The sequence below is a fragment of the Bombina bombina genome, chromosome 2, assembly GCF_027579735.1.
Source record: "Bombina bombina isolate aBomBom1 chromosome 2, aBomBom1.pri, whole genome shotgun sequence".
In the NCBI taxonomy this organism is placed as follows: Eukaryota; Metazoa; Chordata; class Amphibia; order Anura; family Bombinatoridae; genus Bombina; species Bombina bombina.
The window spans coordinates 851,788,484-851,806,053 of record NC_069500.1 but is presented as its reverse complement, the minus strand read 5'-3'; the positions used below and the strand labels follow the sequence as shown (position 1 = coordinate 851,806,053).

The 17,570-nt window shown below is 37.4% G+C and overlaps 1 protein-coding gene across 1 annotated transcript in view; it reads left to right on the top strand.

The window, feature by feature from the left end:
* LOC128649747 (phospholipid-transporting ATPase ABCA1-like) overlaps positions 1-17,570 on the top strand; it is a 2,013,556-nt gene that overhangs the window by 350,774 nt on the left and 1,645,212 nt on the right. Inside the window, exon 7 of the mRNA XM_053703184.1 lies at positions 4,063-4,257. Coding sequence (XP_053559159.1) covers positions 4,063-4,257 — 195 coding nt within the window. The remainder of the gene's footprint in view (positions 1-4,062; positions 4,258-17,570) is intronic.

Below are 17,570 nucleotides of genomic sequence, written 5' to 3'. Positions count from 1 at the left end.
TTACCACAGGATAAAAAATCTAAAGGTAAAAACAGGGCTAACAATCGTTTTCGTTCCTTTCGTTTCAACAAAGAACAAAAGCCTGATCCTTCGTCCTCAGGAGCAGTTTCAGTTTGGAAACCATCTCCAGTCTGGAATAAATCCAAGCCTGCTAGAAAGGCAAAGCCTGCTTCTAAGTTCACATGAAGGTACGGCCCTCATTCCAGTTCAGCTGGTAGGGGGCAGGTTACGTTTTTTCAAAGAAATTTGGATCAATTCTGTTCACAATCTTTGGATTCAGAACATTGTTTCAGAAGGGTACAGAATTGGTTTCAAGATGAGACCTCCTGCAAAGAGATTTTTTCTTTCCCGTGTCCCAGTAAATCCAGTGAAAGCTCAAGCATTTCTGAATTGTGTTTCAGATCTAGAGTTGGCTGGAGTAATTATGCCAGTTCCAGTTCCGGAACAGGGGATGGGGTTTTATTCAAATCTCTTCATTGTTCCAAAGAAGGAGAATTCCTTCAGACCAGTTCTGGATCTAAAATTATTGAATCGTTATGTAAGAATACCAACGTTCAAGATGGTAACTGTAAGGACTATATTGCCTTTTGTTCAGCAAGGGAATTATATGTCCACAATAGATTTACAGGATGCATATCTGCATATTCCGATTCATCCAGATCATTATCAGTTCCTGAGATTCTCTTTTCTAGACAAGCATTACCAATTTGTGGCTCTACCGTTTGGCCTTGCTACAGCTCCAAGAATTTTCACAAAGATTCTCGGTGCCCTTCTGTCTGTAATCAGAGAACAGGGTATTGTGGTATTTCCTTATTTGGACGATATCTTGGTACTTGCTCAGTCTTTACATTTAGCAGAGTCTCATACGAATCGACTTGTGTTGTTTCTTCAAGATCATGGTTGGAGGATCAATTTACCAAAAAGTTCTTTGATTCCTCAAACAAGGGTAACCTTTCTGGGTTTCCAGATAGATTCAGTGTCCATGACTCTGTCTTTAACAGACAAGAGACGTCTAAAATTGATTACAGCTTGTCGAAACCTTCAGTCTCAATCATTCCCTTCGGTAGCCTTATGCATGGAAATTCTAGGTCTTATGACTGCTGCATCGGATGCGATCCCCTTTGCTCGTTTTCACATGCGACCTCTTCAGCTCTGTATGCTGAACCAATGGTGCAGGGATTACACGAAGATATATCAATTAATATCTTTAAAACCGATTGTTCGACACTCTCTAACGTGGTGGACAGATCACCATCGTTTAATTCAGGGGGCTTCTTTTGTTCTTCCGACCTGGACTGTAATTTCAACAGATGCAAGTCTCACAGGTTGGGGAGCTGTGTGGGGATCTCTGACGGCACAAGGAGTTTGGGAATCTCAGGAGGTGAGATTACCGATCAATATTTTGGAACTCCGTGCAATTTTCAGAGCTCTTCAGTTTTGGCCTCTTCTGAAGAGAGAATCGTTCATTTGTTTTCAGACAGACAATGTCACAACTGTGGCATACATCAATCATCAAGGAGGGACTCACAGTCCTCTGGCTATGAAAGAAGTATCTCAAATTTTGGTTTGGGCGGAATCCAGCTCCTGTCTAATCTCTGCGGTTCATATCCCAGGTATAGACAATTGGGAAGCGGATTATCTCAGTCGCCAAACGTTGCATCCGGGCGAATGGTCTCTTCACCCAGAGGTATTTCTTCAGATTGTTCAAATGTGGGGGCTCCCAGAGATAGATCTGATGGCCTCTCATCTAAACAAGAAACTTCCCAGGTATCTGTCCAGATCCCGGGATCCTCAGGCGGAGGCAGTGGATGCATTATCACTTCCTTGGAAGTATCATCCTGCCTATATCTTTCCGCCTCTAGTTCTTCTTCCAAGAGTAATCTCCAAGATTCTGAGGGAATGCTCGTTTGTTCTGCTAATAGCTCCGGCATGGCCTCACAGGTTTTGGTATGCGGATCTTGTCCGGATGGCATCTTGCCAACCATGGACTCTTCCGTTAAGACCAGACCTTCTGTCGCAAGGTCCTTTTTTCCATCCGGATCTGAAATCCTTAAATTTAAAGGTATGGAGATTGAACGCTTGATTCTTGGTCAAAGAGGTTTCTCTGACTCCGTGATTAATACTATGTTACAGGCTCGTAAATCTGTATCTCGAGAGATATATTATAGAGTCTGGAAGACATATTTCTTGGTGTCTTTCTCATCATTTTTCTTGGCATTCTTTTAGAATACCGAGAATTTTACAGTTTCTTCAGGATGGTTTAGATAAGGGTTTGTCCGCAAGTTCTTTGAAAGGACAAATCTCCGCTCTTTCTGTTCTTTTTCACAGAAAGATTGCTATTCTTCCTGATATTCATTGTTTTGTACAAGCTTTGGTTCGTATAAAACCTGTCATTAAGTCAATTTCTCCTCCTTGGAGTTTGAATTTGGTTCTGGGAGCTCTTCAAGCTCCTCCGTTTGAACCTATGCATTCATTGGACATTAAATTACTTTCTTGGAAAGTTTTGTTCCTTTTGGCCATCTCTTCTGCTAGAAGAGTTTCTGAATTATCTGCTCTTTCTTGTGAGTCTCCTTTTCTGATTTTTCATCAGGATAAGGCGGTGTTGCGAACTTCTTTTGAATTTTTACCTAAAGTTGTGAATTCCAACAACATTAGTAGAGAAATTGTGGTTCCTTCATTATGTCCTAATCCTAAGAATTCTAAGGAGAAATCGTTGCATTCTTTGGATGTTGTTAGAGCTTTGAAATATTATGTTGAAGCTACGAAATCTTTCCGTAAGACTTCTAGTCTATTTGTTATCTTTTCCGGTTCTAGGAAAGGCCAGAAAGCTTCTGCCATTTCTTTGGCATCTTGGTTGAAATCTTTAATTCATCTTGCCTATGTTGAGTCGGGTAAAATTCCACCTCAGAGAATTACAGCTCATTCTACTAGGTCAGTATCTACTTCCTGGGCGTTTAGGAATGAAGCTTCGGTTGACCAGATCTGCAAAGCAGCAACTTGGTCCTCTTTGCATACTTTTACTAAATTCTACCATTTTGATGTATTTTCTTCTTCTGAAGCAGTTTTTGGTAGAAAAGTTCTTCAGGCAGCGGTTTCAGTTTGAATCTTCTGCTTATGTTTTTCGTTAAACTTTATTTTGGGTGTGGATTATTTTCAGCAGGAATTGGCTGTCTTTATTTTATCCCTCCCTCTCTAGTGACTCTTGTGTGGAAAGATCCACATCTTGGGTAGTCATTATCCCATACGTCACTAGCTCATGGACTCTTGTTAATTACATGAAAGAAAACATAATTTATGTAAGAACTTACCTGATAAATTCATTTCTTTCATATTAACAAGAGTCCATGAGGCCCACCCTTTTTTGTGGTGGTTATGATTTTTTTGTATAAAGCACAATTATTCCAATTCCTTATTTTATATGCTTCGCACTTTTTTTCTTATCACCCCACTTCTTGGCTATTCGTTAAACTGATTTGTGGGTGTGGTGAGGGGTGTATTTATAGGCATTTTAAGGTTTGGGAAACTTTGCCCCTCCTGGTAGGAATGTATATCCCATACGTCACTAGCTCATGGACTCTTGTTAATATGAAAGAAATGAATTTATCAGGTAAGTTCTTACATAAATTATGTTTTATAATGGGTTTTTTTTCTAAATCCTGAAATCTCATATCTTTGAGCCCTTATAACTTTTGTTTGCAATATTTTTTTAACTTTTTTTTTTTTTTATTAGACAGTGGTGTTAGAAGTGTAAGTGTACTTTGTAATGTATTTTTGATGTGTTTTGTGACACTTTTTGTTATTTTCGCCAAACAGTTAACCCCAGCTCTGAAATCATGGTAATGATTCTTGCGTAAATCGCGATTGCGCTCAAGTTGTACTATAGGTGCAATTTAAACAACGTGCAAAAGATTGCGAAAACCCTCGCAATATCTTTTGCAAGCCACTTGTTATCTAGCCCTTATTATGCTGTTTTTGAACTGTAATATGCATACCATTCTAGAACATTAAATAAACTATCATATATAACTTTATAAGTTGAATTAATAACTGCTTCTTTTACAGATCATAAATACTCCGCAATTTATAGACATCAAAGATGCTTTATGCAACATATCAGAGCTTCAGAATTATCTTACATTTGCCACCCCTGAAGTTGCAGCTTCTATTCTGAACACCACCTGTTCACTTCCAAAAGAACAACTGGCCATGCTGGCTGATGGTTATCTGAAAAATATCAATGTGACTAAAGTTATAGAAGTAAGTAGCATGCATAGTTATTTAATATTCTGTACAGATAGCTCAACCAAATCCATTAAATTACCTACTGTAAAATGTATATTATAGACATTTTCCATAATAGACTTTTTTATATTATTTTTAACTAATGTTTATGGCACAAGCCTTGAGTTCTGACGAAGATCTAATTTTTATTTAGTTGACATCATAGCATAGTAACATAGTAGATAAGGTTGGAAAAAAGACAGAAGTCCATCAAATTCAACTTATACAAATCATAACATACTTACAAAGAAGCTTCAGTTGAGCTTAAATTAATCCCATTAAAAAAGATGAGCCATTTAACACAAGCCTGCATATTCCTGAATTCTGTTTCTAGCTAGAAATGTATCTAAACCATTTTTAATGTATCTAAGGTATTGGTATTTACTAACTCCTTTGGTAATGAGTTCCACAATTGTATTGCTCTTACAGTGAAAAAACGTTTCCGTTGCAGGAGATTAAATCTCCTTTCCTCCAGCCTTAAATTGTGACCTCTTTTCACAAACAAATTTCTTGGAATAAACAGAAATTCTGCCATCTCTGTCTGTATATGGGCCTTGAATAAATAAATAAATAAATAAATAAATAAATAAATAAATAAAGTAATCATGTCACCTCTCAAGCAGAGCCGGTGCTAGGATTTTTGGCCACACAGGCAAGGATACATTTTGCCGCCCCCCCCATTACATACCATCTCATTGTTAGTTAAAGGGATATGAAAACCAAATTTTTATATCATGATTCAGATACAGCATGACATTTTAAGCAACTTTCTAATTAACTCCTATTCAATGTTCTTCATTCTTTTTTTTTTCTTGGTATCTGTATTTGAAAAGCAGGAATGTAAGCTTAGGAGCCAGCCCATTTTTGGTTCAGACCTGGGTAGCGCTTGCTGATTGATGGCTAAATTTAAATCAAATTGTGGTAGTGTTGAATAGGAAATAAAACAGTGGTAGTGCTGCATAGTAAATCAAACAGACAGTAGTGCTGCATAGCAAATCAGACAGTGGTAGTGCTGCATATATGTGTATGTATATATATATATATATATATATATATGTATGTGTATATATATATATATATATATATATATATGTGTGTGTATATATATATATATATATATATATATATGTATGTGTGTATATATATATATGTATGTGTGTATATAAATATATATATATATATGTGTGTGTGTGTGTATATATATATATATATATATATATATATATATATATATATATATATATATATATATATATATATATGTATATCAAAATAACAAGAGTATTGCATTGAGCAATGATACTTTTTTATTGGACTAACTATACATTTATAAGTTGACAAGCTTTCGGAAGAGTTCCTTCCTTTATCAAGTCTAAAGCAATACTGACCAATTCAATGGAATTTACAGATTATATCATAAAACACAGAATAGCTAAGAAGACAGAAAGTGCAGGGAGAGGAGGAGGTGTTGTATGTTATAGGATTTATTATTGTGATTTGCTGTGCTGCTTTCACAAACGTGTTGACACAGTTTGCAGAGAGCTTTATAGCAGCACTTGGTTCCATTCTTAGTGTTCTTTTTCTCAAGGGGTAGCTTCCTATGTACCAGTTTCTGCTTTAGGTTAGGTGTTGCCTGTATGCCAGGATTGGGGGTTTTGGAAAGATTTTTTTGAGCGGGGGATCCTCTAGGAGTAGTGGCTGTAAGTCTTTTATGATTTTTCGTATCCCTTCCACAGCAGGGTTGTATTTGACTACTAGTGGGATACGTGATATGTTTTTCTTCTCCCTGTATTGTTTGTAGTAAGTGTTCACGTGGAGTATTGAGGGCAGAGTTAATTTTTTTTATCTATAATCCTTGTTTTGTAACCTTTTTCTCTGAATGATTTGGACAGTGTGATGAGGTGTTTGTCACAGTCCTTGGTATCTGAGCAAATTCTGTGGTATCTTGTAGCCTGACTGTAGATTATGGAATTCTTAATGTGATTGGGGTGGGAGCTGGAGCTGTGGAGGTAGCTGCATCTATCTGTTGGTTTCCTGTATACAGATGAGTGTAGTTTGCCATTTGTGATGGATATTGTTGTATCCAGGAAGCTGACACAGTCTCTAGAAAAGTTCATTTTAAGCTTGATTGATGCATGAAATAGATTAAATGATTTATGAAAATGTTCAAGGTTTTTTTCTCCTTCTGTCCATATGATGAAAATATCATCTATGTAGCAAAAGTATTTGAAGGGTTTGTGAGGGTGAGTGGCTAGGAATGTCTGTTCTAAGTCAGGCAAGAAGAGGTTTGCGTACTGTCGTGCCATTTTGGTGCCCATGGCTGTTTCCATGGTTTGTAAGTAGATGGAGTGGTTGAAGATGAAATAATTGTGAGTAAGTATAAATTCTGTAAGTTTACTGACTGTAGAAGCACTATATGTCTGGTTAGGGCTGTCGGAGGAAAGAAAGTTTTAGCAGGCAGCAATACCATCTTTATGTGGAATATTGCTGTACAGGGATTCCACATCCATTGTCACAAGTATAGTATCCTCTGGCAATTCTGTTATCTGGCTGATTTTTTTAAGAAAATCAGTGGTGTCATTTATAAAGCTAGTGGTGTTAATAACTAAAGGCTTAAGAATATGCTCCACTAGGCCCGATATTTGCTCAGTCAGAGTGTCCATGCCTTGCAAGTGTCCACTTGCAACCACTCATAACTGTGAGTATGCTGAAAAACATTGCAGACGTACCAGTGAGAAACTGAGAAATAACCTAATTAATCAACTATACAGCAAAAAGCAAAAAATAAAAGACCAAAAGCAGCTCCTACTGCAAAAACTACAAGAAAATAATGGGTACAATGAAGAAATTAAAAAAGAAATGCAACACTTCCACAAAGCACAACAACAAAATTTTATCAAGAAGAAAAAGAAGAAACTTGCATGCCTGTCACAAAACAGAATAAAACACAAAATGCAAGAAAACAGAGCTCCAATTGACAGATCAACTACAATTTCAACAACAAATGACCAAACGTCCACAGACAATAACAGCACCTCATTCAAAACACAAACTGTCACCAACCAAGAAAACCACACAGAAAACTCAGGGATTGTGAACCTTTCAAACTACCACCTGTCAGGGCCAGAGATATCAGTACTGTGTAAAGGATTATCATTCTGTCCAAGTACAAATCTAGACAAAATCCAACTGTACTCAGACTTAGAAGAATTTTTCAGGAGATTGTGGCTAAAAGAATTCTTCTATGACAAAGAAAATACCAGCACTATGGAGGACTACAATGGAAGGAAAAAAGAACACAATCTTCACACCTGCACCAGGACGCAACACAAAATTGGACAGCTATATTGAAAGCTTCCGGTTGAGAACTGCATCTCTCAAAACACAGCAGAAAAAATAATGTATAACCTCTCACACTTAGAAAAAAACGCTATAAAAACTTAAGAAATAATGAAAATATTACCATTAAGCCTGCGGACAAGGGAGGAGCAGTGGTGATCATGAATACACAGGACAACATCACAGAGGGAAATAGACAATTATCAAACTTATTACAAAAAACTGGAAAAGGACCCCGCCCAGGAATACACTTTGCAACTTAGAAAACTAATTAAAACATTCCCTAAACACACGCAACATGGACAAACTGGTGCCCTCTAACCCTAGCATAGGGACATTCTGCATGCTCCCAAAAATCCACAAACCAGGGAACCCAGGAAGACCAATAATAACAGGCATGGACACTCTGACTGAGCAAATATCGGGCCTAGTGGAGAATATTCTTAAGCCTTTAGTTATTAACACCACTAGCTTTATAAATGACACCACTGATTTTCTTAAAAAAATCAGCCAGATAACAGAATTGCCAGAGCATACTATACTTGTGACAATGGATGTGGAATCCCTGTACAGCAACATTCCACATAAAGATGGTATTGATGCCTGCTTAAACTTTCTTTCCTCAGACAGCCCTAACCAGACATATAGTGCTTCTACAGTCAGTAAACTTACAGAATTTATACTTACTTACAATTATTTCATCTTCAACCACTCCATCTACTTACAAACCATGGGAACAGCCATGGGCACCAAAATGGCACCACAGTATGCAAACCTCTTCATGGCTGACTTAGAACAGAGATTCCTAGCCACTCACCCTCACAAACCCTTCAAATACTTTCGCTAGATAGATGATATTTTCATCATATGGACAGAAGAAGAAAAAAACCTTGAACATTTTCATAAATCATTTAATCTATTTCATGCATCAATCAAGCTTAAAATGAACTTTTTTAGAGACTGTGTCAGCTTCCTGGATACAACAATATCCATCACAAATGGCAAACTACACTCATCTGTATACAGGAAACCAACAGATAGATGCAGCTACCTCCACAGCTCCAGCTCCCACCCCAATCACATTAAAAATTCCATAATCTACAGTCAGGCTACAAGATACCACAGAATTTGCTCGGATACCAAGGACTGTGACAAACACCTCATCACACTGTCCAAATCATTCAGACAAAAAGGTTACAAAACAAGGATTATAGATAAAGAAATTAACTCTGCCCTCAATACTCCACGTGAACACTTACTACAATACAGGGAGAAGAAAAACATATCACGTATCCCACTAGTAGTCAAATACAACCCTGCTGTGGAAGGGATACGAAAAATCATAAAAAACTTACAGCCACTACTCCTAGAGGATCCCACACTCAAAAAAATCTTTCCAAAACCCCCAATCCTGGCATATAGGCAACCACCTAACCTAAAGCAGAAACTGGTACATAGGAAGCTGCCCCTTGAGAAAAAGAACACTCAGAATGGAACCAAGTGCTGCTATAAAGCTCTCTGCAAACTGTGTCAACACGTTTGTGAAAGCAGCACAGCAAATCACAATAATAAATCCTATAACATTAAAGGGGCATATTCATGTATATCTGCAAATGTGGTATACATGATACATTGCACTGCATGTGAAGTGGGATGCTATATTGGAGAAACAAGCCAAAAAATGCACCTTTGGATGAACTTACACAGACACTCAATCAAAAACCACTGTGAAACAAAATACTGCACCCCTGTTGGTCACCATTTTACCCAACCTAACCACTCCATCGAAAACCTCAAAATCAAAATTCTCAGAGGCAACTTCAAAAACACCATGGAAAGAAAAACCTTTGAAATGAAAATGATAATGCACTTCAACTTGTTTAATTCTGGACTAAATGTGAACTATGGATTGTTAACACATTATCAAAATTGTTTGTAATGTACTTTCATTTAGTCAATTACATTGTATATTCCACATTCTTTATGTGGGTAAGCCTATGTCCACACTTTTGTCTTTTTTTTAACTTTTGTATTCCCCCTGTATATACAATTTCACATCTTTATAGATATTGATTCAATGTTGATATATAACTTTATGTCAGTATATCTCTATGTAAAGCTATATATTTCCCCTGTCTGTTCTCCTACACTGGACACTGTCTGCCTGTTACCTAAGCCCCCCTCGTGATTTTTACAACACCTCCTCCTCTCCCTGCACTTTCTGTCTTCTTAGCTATTCTGTGTTTTAAGATATAATCTGTAAATTCCATTGAATTGGTCAGTATTGTTTTAGACTTGATAAAGGAAGGAACTCTTCCGAAAGCTTGTCAACTTATAAATGTATAGTTAGTCCAATAAAAAAAGTATCATTGCTCAATGCAATACTCTTGTTATTTTGATATCTAAATCTCTGGACTAACATGGCTACTCCAATCAGCGTATATATATGTATATATATATATATATGTGTGTGTGTGTGTGTGTGTGTGTGTATGTATGTGTGTATATATATACATATATATATGTAACTCCTGCTGGACCCCTGACGCGCGTTTCACAGGAAGCGTTCTGTGAAACGCGCGTCAGGGGTCCAGCAGGAGTAACTCTGTCTCTCCTGTCTGCCGTTTTTAACTTGCTTACCCTTGTCTAACTGATAGTGTTCTCAAATAATAGCTCTCTTTGGGTGCCTGCTTAGAATATAAGTTAAAAGTTAAATCAGCCCTCGGATTGTAAGGGCTTAGTTTACTTTGGATATTGGCCAGCAGGCACTTGTTAATTACATGATCTCTCAGCATATTAATTATTACAAGACGGGGTTTAAGTGCTTTTAAACCTTTTTTTCGCTACTTTTGTGTGAATGTTGGTTCCTAGGTATATTAATAAAGATATTAAGGTATGAATGACATGGAACTTTTTAAAAAATATTTGATATAATCCTTATCTGAATCTTCTATTTGGAGTTTATAGGATACTAAATCTGTGGTAATCTCTGCTGTGAATCCTATTGTATTCCTTATACAATTAGTTTTTCTAGTTGTTTAGTTCTGTCTCTGAGATCCCACACCAGACATGGATCCCATTTGGTAATATTTTATATAACATATAGGTACATATATATGTGTTGTAATTCTAATATAAGGGACCATTTCTGTTAATACTTAACTCCAATTATCCCCCCAAAAAAACCTCTAATTCTAAAGTTCAATATTAAACTTTAATGATTCTACTGTAGTGGATCATGTCCGCCCAACATCGATAAATGCTGATAGCTTACTGCAGATTTGCGGTCATTCAACTGCTGGCAGGGGGTGACAATCATCTATATCATATCCGATTGGGATGATTGCTATCCGCAACCTGAGAGGAAACTTTTGTTTCTGGCGAGCGTGAAGGCTCGCACAGAAACTGCTGCATTTGCAGCTTCTTAAATCTTCCCCTATGTGCTATTCCATTGTCTTGTTATCGTGCATTTGTTGATTATGCAAATCTCCTGTATTTACTGGTCCTTAAATGCTAAAAATGCAATTTTCAAACTAGAGAGGAAAAATTAATTATTATTCCTAGTCCAGGATTTGAGCCCAAGCAGGAAGGTACAAAATCCAAACCAGTAAACAACATGAGATCTTTTTGCGTTAGAAGCAGTCTAACCGACAACGACCAGGTGTGGAAATGATTGTATGTATAAGATATTTAAGTGTACACCCTGTTGCCTAAGTAACCAAAAAATACAACAGAAAAGTAGTTAAAAATCTTATATCTTGTAACGTCTACATTTTATGTTTTAAATTTTTTATCACCAATTTGAAAAGAATCAAGAGGTTAAATATGAAACAGGAAAAGAACATTGTGTTTGCATCGTACATTGCACATATTTTATTAATTCCTGTGTGCTTCTGTTTGCCTTCTTTCTGTGCAATTTGTCTCCGTTTTCTTTAGTCTTGTTCTACTTGCTTCCCACAGATTGCATTTTGCCTTTTCTGATTTCCTTTGTATATCAATGTTTTATGCTTTGCTTTTCTAGTTACACAGAAAAAATTGATTTCAGATACAATATATCAGAGTTTAATAAAACTTTTGTAAAGATGTTTGCAATGTTTTTAAATCTTTTGTTCCAAATTAGGGAAGCGATCTTCAGGACTAGATAACAAAATATATTTTGAAATTGCTTTTTAATTTTAGTGCAGTTGTTTAATATGATTAGAAAATAAATTGTATAAGAAGTAATTCTTTGTGAGGATCCAGATCCGGAAGTAAGAACCCACTCTTTCCTCTGGATATTTTTGTAGCCGGATTGATTCCTGTAAAAGATTCCCATTCTAAGATCTGTACAAATCCAGATCTTAGAGTGGAGATCTATTACAGAAATCAATCCGGTTACGAAAATATCCAATGGGAACAAGCGGCTTCTTACTTACACATTTGGATCCTCATGAAGGATCCGAATGCACATATCTAATATGCTAAGAAGTTAAAGGGACATTATACACTCAATTTTTCATTGCATAAATGTTTTGAAGATGATCCATTTATATAGCCCATACAGTTTTTTTTTTTTAAAATGTATAGTTTTGCTTATTTTTAAATAACATTGTTCTGATTTTCAGACTCCTAACCAAGCCCCAAAGTTTCAGGAGAATACTGAGGTATACCTACTCCAGCTTGCTTCTGTTTGTTGAGTCTTTTCATATGCAGAGGAAGAGGGGAATGGGGGAGTGTCTGTTATTTCCCACTTAAAGTGGGTGTTCTAGCTACCAAGTTGTTTACTCTGATTAGAAAAAATTGTACAGGGAGTGCAGAATTATTAGGCAAATGAGTATTTTGACCACATCATCCTCTTTATGCATGTTGTCTTACTCCAAGCTGTATAGGCTTGAAAGCCTACTACCAATTAAGCATATTAGGTGATGTGCATCTCTGTAATGAGAAGGGGTGTGGTCTAATGACATCAACACCCTATATCAGGTGTGCATAATTATTAGTCAACTTCCTTTCCTTTGGCAAAATGGGTCAAAAGAAGGACTTGACAGGCTAAGAAAAGTCAAAAATAGTGAGATATCTTGCAGAGGGATGCAGCACTCTTAAAATTGCAAAGCTTCTGAAGCGTGATCATCGAACAATCAAGCGTTTCATTCAAAATAGTCAACAGGGTCGCAAAAAGCGTGTGGAAAAACCAAGGCGCAAAATAACTGCCCATGAACTGAGAAAAGTCAAGCGTGCAGCTGCCAAGATGCCACTTGCCACCAGTTTGGCCATATTTCAGAGCTGCAACATCACTGGAGTGCCCAAAAGCACAAGGTGTGCAATACTCAGAGACATGGCCAAGGTAAGAAAGGCTGAAAGACGACCACCACTGAACAAGACACACAAGCTGAAATGTCAAGACTGGGCCAAGAAATATCTCAAGACTGATTTTTCTAAGGTTTTATGGACTGATGAAATGAGAGTGAGTCTTGATGGGCCAGATGGATGGGCCCGTGGCTGGATTGGTAAAGGGCAGAGAGCTCCAGTCCGACTCAGAAGCCAGCAAGGTGGAGGTGGAGTACTGGTTTGGGCTGGTATCATCAAAGATGAGCTTGTGGGGCCTTTTCGGGTTGAGGATGGAGTCAAGCTCAACTCCCAGTCCTACTGCCAGTTTCTGGAAGACACCTTCTTCAAGCAGTGGTACAGGAAGAAGTCTGCATCCTTCAAGAAAAACAGGATTTTCATGCAGGACAATGCTCCATCACACGCGTCCAAGTACTCCACAGCGTGGCTGGCAAGAAAGGGTATAAAAGAAGAAAATCTAATGACATGGCCTCCTTGTTCACCTGATCTGAACCCCATTGAGAACCTGTGGTCCATCATCAAATGTGAGATTTACAAGGAGGGAAAACAGTACACCTCTCTGAACAGTGTCTGGGAGGCTGTGGTTGCTGCTGCACGCAATGTTGATGGTGAACAGATCAAAACACTGACAGAATCCATGGATGGCAGGCTTTTGAGTGTCCTTGCAAAGAAAGGTGGCTATATTGGTCACTGATTTGTTTTTGTTTTGTTTTTGAATGTCAGAAATGTATATTTGTGAATGTTGAGATGTTATATTGGTTTCACTGGTAAAAATAAATAATTGAAATGGGTATATATTTGTTTTTTGTTAAGTCGCCTAATAATTATGCACAGTAATAGTCACCTGCACACACAGATATCCCCCTAAAATAGATATAACTAAAAACAAACTAAAAACTACTTCCAAAACTATTCAGCTTTGATATTAATGAGTTTTTTGGGTTCATTGAGAACATGGTTGTTGTTCAATAATAAAATTAATCCTCAAAAATACAACTTGCCTAATAATTCTGCACTCCCTGTATAAGAAGTAATTCTTTGTGAGGATCCAGATCCGGAAGTAAGAACCCACTCTTTCCTCTGGATGTTTTCATAGCCGGATTGATTCCTGTAAAAGAAGCTTGTTTCTGTTTGTGTAAAGAGTATTTTTATATGCAGAGGAAGGGGGGTGGGGGAGTGTCTGTTATTAACCACTTAAAGTGGTTGTTCTAGCTACCTTTTTAACAGAGCTAAACTGGGTGCCTCTAAGTACGTTTTTTTATATATATATATAGTAGTGTATATAGTAGTGTCTATTACATGCATTTACATGAAAATTGGTGTATACTGTCCCTTTAATTATAACACAGATCTGTATAGCATTATATCTAAAAACAATAGTATTCTTTAGCATAGATCATGCAATGTATACTTAAAGGGACACTGAACCCAAAAATTTTCTATCGTGATTCAGATAGAGCATGCAATTTTAAGCAACTTTCTAATTTACTCCTATTATCAAATTCTTTTCATTCTCTTGGTATCTTTATTTGAAATGCAAGAATGTAAGTTTGGATGCCGGCCCATTTTTGGGGAACACACTGGGCTCTACTTATCAAGGTCTGGCGGACCTGATCTGACACTGCGGATCAGGTCCGCCAGACCTCGCTGAATACAGCGAACAATACGCTCGCCGTATTCAGCATTGCACCAGCAGCTGCAACGCCGCCCCCTGCAGACTTGCGGTGTCAATCAACCCGATCGTACTCGATCGGGTTGATTTCAGGCGATGTGTGTCCACCTGTTCAGAGCAGGCGGACAGGTTATGGAGCAGCGGTCTTTGTGACAGCTGCTTCATAACTGCTGTTTCTGGCGAGTCTGAAGACTCACCAGAAACACGGCCCTTCAAGTACGGAGCTTGATAAATATGGGCCACTGTGTTGCTCTTGCTGATTGGTGGGTAAATTCACCTACCAATAAACAAGTGCTTACCATGGTTCTGAACCAAAAAAAATAGCTTAGATGCCTTCTTTTTCAAATAAAGAAAGCAAGAGAATGAAGAAAAATTGATAATAGGAGTAAATTAGAAAGTTGTTTAAAATTGCATGCTCTATCTGAATCACAAACGAAAAATTTTGGGTTCAGTGTCCCTTTAAAAGGACATTAAACACTTATATTGTAATATAAATTTGTAATTATAAGTAGTACAAAAAATATTTGCAATACAGTTTCATTATATATTTTGACTTCTTTTCCTGTAATTTAATCTTCAATCCTTTTAGACTTTCCAAATCCTGTTAAAAGTGGAAGTACAGATTCCAGACTTAACACTGTTACATTCCAGTTAGGATTTTATGTCATTGTATTTATATATGCTATAGAGGATTTTAAACCTAGTCTGCTCTGGGGTAGCTTCCATATCAAGAGAAGTGCACTCGGTTTGTCCTGACAGAGCTGCCCACGGTGTTAATGGTACAGACTCTCAGTGGAGTCTACACACTGGTTTATTTATGTATAATCTAGAATAACTTCACTTTAGTTTGAAACTGTAAAAAAGAGCTAGCTTTGGGACCTAGATGCTGAAGGTGCAGTGGTGAGACATATGGGTTTGTTATAGCTTTAAAGATCTGTAACTGAATTGTCTAATTTTAAATTGTTAGCTGCACTCTGCACTAGGTTTGAATGCTAGATAACCTGTCTTATAGCTGTGCATGATGTGGGATAAGTACCCAATTCTATCTGAGTGTGGTCCATATGCAGATTTTACATATAGGGGCCAATTTATCATGTGTCGGGGGGGACATGATCCGCTGTAGTGGATCATGTGCACCCAACATCGATAAATGCCGACAGCATTCGTTATCGGCATTTATCATTGCACAAGCATTTTGTGTGAAATGCTTGTGCAATACCGTCCCCTGCAGATTCCCGCCAATCGGCTGCTAGAAGGGGGTGTCAATCATCCCAATCGGATCCGATCAGGATTATTATTATCGGTTATTTGTAGAGCGCCAACAGATTCCGCAGATGTTTGCTGTCCACCACCTGAGAGGTGTGGATGAGTTAAGCAGCAGCAGTCTTACAACCACTGCTTCTTAACTTATGTTTTAGGGGAAACTGAAACTACGGGGGTAGATTGCAGCATTCACTGCTTGTTAAATCTACCCCATAATGTATACACTAAACCTTTCACTACCACAGCTATCTATGATTTTAGAAGACACTCCCTTTCTCGGGACTTACATCACTATATCACTTTATGTCCTATAAACCCTTCTCTGTGTGCAGTTTGTAAATTCCATCATACTCATCAGTAATGCTTTAGGCCTGAAGAAGAGAGAAAACTCTTTAGTCGGAGTATAAAAGATAAAAAATCCAAATAGTCTCACTAACAGCATGAGCTTGCAATCAACCAGACAAGAAGAATAATTTTACACAATCGTATTTACAAAAATATAAAAGGGAATATAGCAGATAAGCTATACCTACAGTATTTTTTGTCCATATGTTATCTGGGAGCAAGTATTAGCTGCTGGCGTAGGACGTGCTACTGCCAGGGTACTTTTACAGAGCTAATATGAGACCCAGTTTACTCTACCATGGCTCTGCTCAAAAGCTCTCCGCACAGCAAGTTAAAATGAACTCGCTTCATTGTCTGTCTGTTCTAGACCCAATAGCAATGTACCATACTGACGTTCTAAGCCAAATACCTCAGGCAGCCATTACAGGCCCAATGTCCATCTGATACTTGCTGCTAGTCATAATGCTTGTGGGATATTTCCCTATCAGACCAAACTTGGCCAGTAGTCTGCTTATCCCGGCGTCAAATGGAAGAATAAGGAAATATCCCAGGACAAAGTAAGTATAAGAAATGAGGTAACAGTACTCACGGTAGACAGGGCAGTCCTTAACGGCAACAAGACAAAGGTAATCTAGGAGTTTAGCAGTTCAGGGGTATATCTAGGTTTTATTACTTTTTGTTCACTTAGACATATGACAAAAGCAGAAGAAACCATAACAGTGTACTACATTGGCCACAATTTAGATTTCATTTAACCCAAATTATAATGAATGGTTTGGTTGCATGTCATTAGTAATACATAGCTAATTTTGAAATTATTGTTAGGTGAACTATCTCCAGTTTAATAGGTTAATCATTTATATTTAAACAACTTATCTGCTATACTTTATTGGAAGGAGAACAATATTCATTACATAATAAGAAGAAGAAGAATACAAATAATAGTTGTATTTAATTAAAACAATAATATTAAAGGTTTCACTTTCATTTTTACTGATTGCCCCTCCTTCCTCAGTTGGCTCTTTGGGTATATTTAGTGCACTCAAAACAATCCTCTATTCATTGAACTTGTTAAAATGTAGCACTACAAGGACCATTAAATACAGTACAATTACATAATTGACAAATACATAATAAAAGACAATGCAATAGAACTAACTCTACTCTGAATTTTAAATGAGTAGTAGATTTGTATGGCAAACTCCAAGGTAAGTCCATTTTCCCTTCCCCTGTATCATGTGACAGAGATCAGCCAATCTCAAAATGCATTTATGTATATATTGCGCACTCTTGCACATGCTCAGTAGGAGTATGTACCTTAAAGTGTGTATAATATAAAGGGATT